The sequence below is a fragment of the Argentina silus genome, assembly GCF_951799395.1.
Source record: "Argentina silus genome assembly, chromosome: 11".
In the NCBI taxonomy this organism is placed as follows: Eukaryota; Metazoa; Chordata; class Actinopteri; order Argentiniformes; family Argentinidae; genus Argentina; species Argentina silus.
In genome coordinates, this window is record NC_139665.1 from 19,814,105 (window position 1) to 19,816,604 (window position 2,500).

The following is a 2,500-nucleotide window of genomic DNA, read 5'->3' on the forward strand; positions in this document are numbered from 1 at the left end:
AAATAGATCCATTGTAGATCACACGGGAGCCAGGCTGCCCCAGGGAGCCTGGAGCCAGGGAGATGGACAGCCCAGGGCTCCCAGTGTAATCGGTATGCCATGACACACACACACACATGCACACGCACATGCACACACACACATGCACACACTCCCCTCTCCTCGGCCCTCACCACATCTGCATCACCATGTCTATTTAGGGCAAGGATCTGGGTGTCATTGTAGCCCAAAGCTACTGATGTGTGTGTGTGTGTGTGCGTGTGTGTGTGTGTGTGTGTGTGTGTGTCTGTGTGTGTGTTTGTGTGTGCGTGAGGGGGAGAGAGAGGGGGGGGGGGACTGTCTGTGTCTGTCTGTGTGCTTGTTTTTGCTTATTTTTTTTGCTTTTTTTTTTACCCAAACAGGAACAATACAAACTCCTGTATACGCTCCATGTCTGACCTTCCTCATATCAGAACCAGCTAACAGAACTGTTACCCTTCATTCTTGTTCTTGTTTTTGGTCCTGGTACCTGGCTCCTCTCTGTTTTTCTCTGGAAAATCGATTGTTCCTTTAGAGAGGAGAAACCTGTGTCTCTTTTTTTTTTCCCTTTGTGATGAGGTAGTTTTGATTTTATTTCACCTCCAGTCTCTGCGCTCTGTATTGGTGTGGAGGAGTATTTGGTATTCCATCCCTCTCTCTCCTCCACCTGGCACAGTGTCCTTTTGATAGGCCAGGAAAAAATCACAACGCTGAGAGAAATGCTTTGACTCTGCTTTCTCCTCCTCACCACTGTCTGTCTTTCTGTCTGTCTTTCTCTCTCTGTCTCTCTCGCTCTCTTTTTCTCTCTCACAAAGCATTGCATACATGAATCAGTTGTGTGTGTGTGTGTGGGTGTGCGTTTTTGTGTGTGTGTGTGTGTGTATGTGTGTGTGTGTGTGTGTGTATGTGTGTGTGTGTGTGTGTGTGTGTGTGTGTGTGTGTGTGTGTGTGTGTGTGTGCGTTTTTGTGTGTGTGTGTGTGTGTGTGTGTGTGTGTGTGTGTGTGTGTGTGTGTGTGTGTGTGTGTGTGTGTGTGTGTGTGTGTGTTTGTTTGTGCGTGCAGTGACGGATTGAGTGACAGAGACTGTTGGCCGCTCTAGGAGGTACATTTGGATAAAGTGTGTGACTGAGGACTTAAAAGCTGGCTAAACCGTTAGCTCATTTGGGACGCCACAGGGAGTGTGTCCTCAACACTGCTTAATGTATCTCTTGTCTATCCCTACCTAGGGGAGGGAGAAGGACACATGGAAACACCTTGGCACAATTCCAAATCAACCCCTAGCCCCTACTCTGTTTAGGGGATACATGACAGTCTAATAATTAATTGTCAGAGACTCCACTGACAACCTAACCTGACAAAATGAATTTCCATGGCATTCCATGGACAATAAAGGATAGAATGATATTGTATTGTATGGAATTGTACTCATTATATGGAGAACTGAAAGGATTGGTAGGCAGTGTGCCTTCATGTGCCGTATTAAAAGGCACGGTGGATCTACTGTATAACGATATCAAGCCCATGGGCTAGAGGGTCCTTGTAAACAACACACACCACAGCACAAGCAGGCGTACATGTTGTTGTTCAAGCAACAAGCACAGCATGCATGTTGTGTTCTTTTGTTTGTGTTTTGACAGATTGGCATGTTGACATGATGTCCACTCTATATTTAATATTAATATATTCATAGCACATTGTTTTGTATTTGTCGTATCCCCAGGTTACATTGCGTTTGTGGTCTTGTGCTTGACGTCTAGTGTTTGAATGGAGTCCAACTGTACCGAATGTTTCACAAATGCCATATACAGCACAGTAGACCTGTATCAGATAGTCCAATGTCCTTACTTGTTACAAAATTACAGTTATGTTGTCCTCCTTAGTTACCTAAGTTATCATTCAGAATAACAGTTGAAGGTCATCTCCGTGTTCAGTGTAAATATAGACTACACTCTGAAACAGGTACATACAGATCAGAATGCAGTTTAGTGGAATAATCCAACTCTGACTTTCATGGAAAAGGCAGACAGACGGACGGAAAAGACTTTAAGATCAGATGCAACGGGGCTGAGCACGAGGAGGAAGGGAAGGTAGGGAGGGACAGAAGGTTGGTGTAGTGATCTGTGTGGGGGACTATTGTTTCGGCGGGACACCTATTAAGGTAGCCGGAATCAATCTTCTTTGTTTCCCTCTCTGTGTAACCTCCACCTCCTCTCTCTCTCTCTCTCTCTCTCTCTCTCTCTCTCTCTCTAGGACATGGGTCCGTCCAGTATGCCCTCGGTGCCCCTCATGGTGGGATGTGGGGTCTCTTGCACCGCTCTGCTCATCCTGCTGCTCATCTATGCTGCCTTCTGGAGGTGAGAACACACACACACACACACACACACACACACCCTGAAAACAGTTACAGTATATGTGTGCCTCGTTGTGTTCAAGGTCTGGGCTGACACTAGCTTATGTCTGGGCTGAGACGAGCTGTGTGTGT

General features: G+C 46.2%; 1 protein-coding gene across 1 annotated transcript in view; it reads left to right on the forward strand.

The window, feature by feature from the left end:
- The window catches only part of adgrb2 (adhesion G protein-coupled receptor B2), a gene marked incomplete at both ends in the record, with an annotated part of 134,998 nt that overhangs the window by 90,893 nt on the left and 41,605 nt on the right, over positions 1-2,500 (forward strand). Inside the window, 1 exon segment of the mRNA XM_083680401.1 lies at positions 2,269-2,372. Coding sequence (XP_083536527.1) covers positions 2,269-2,372 — 104 coding nt within the window.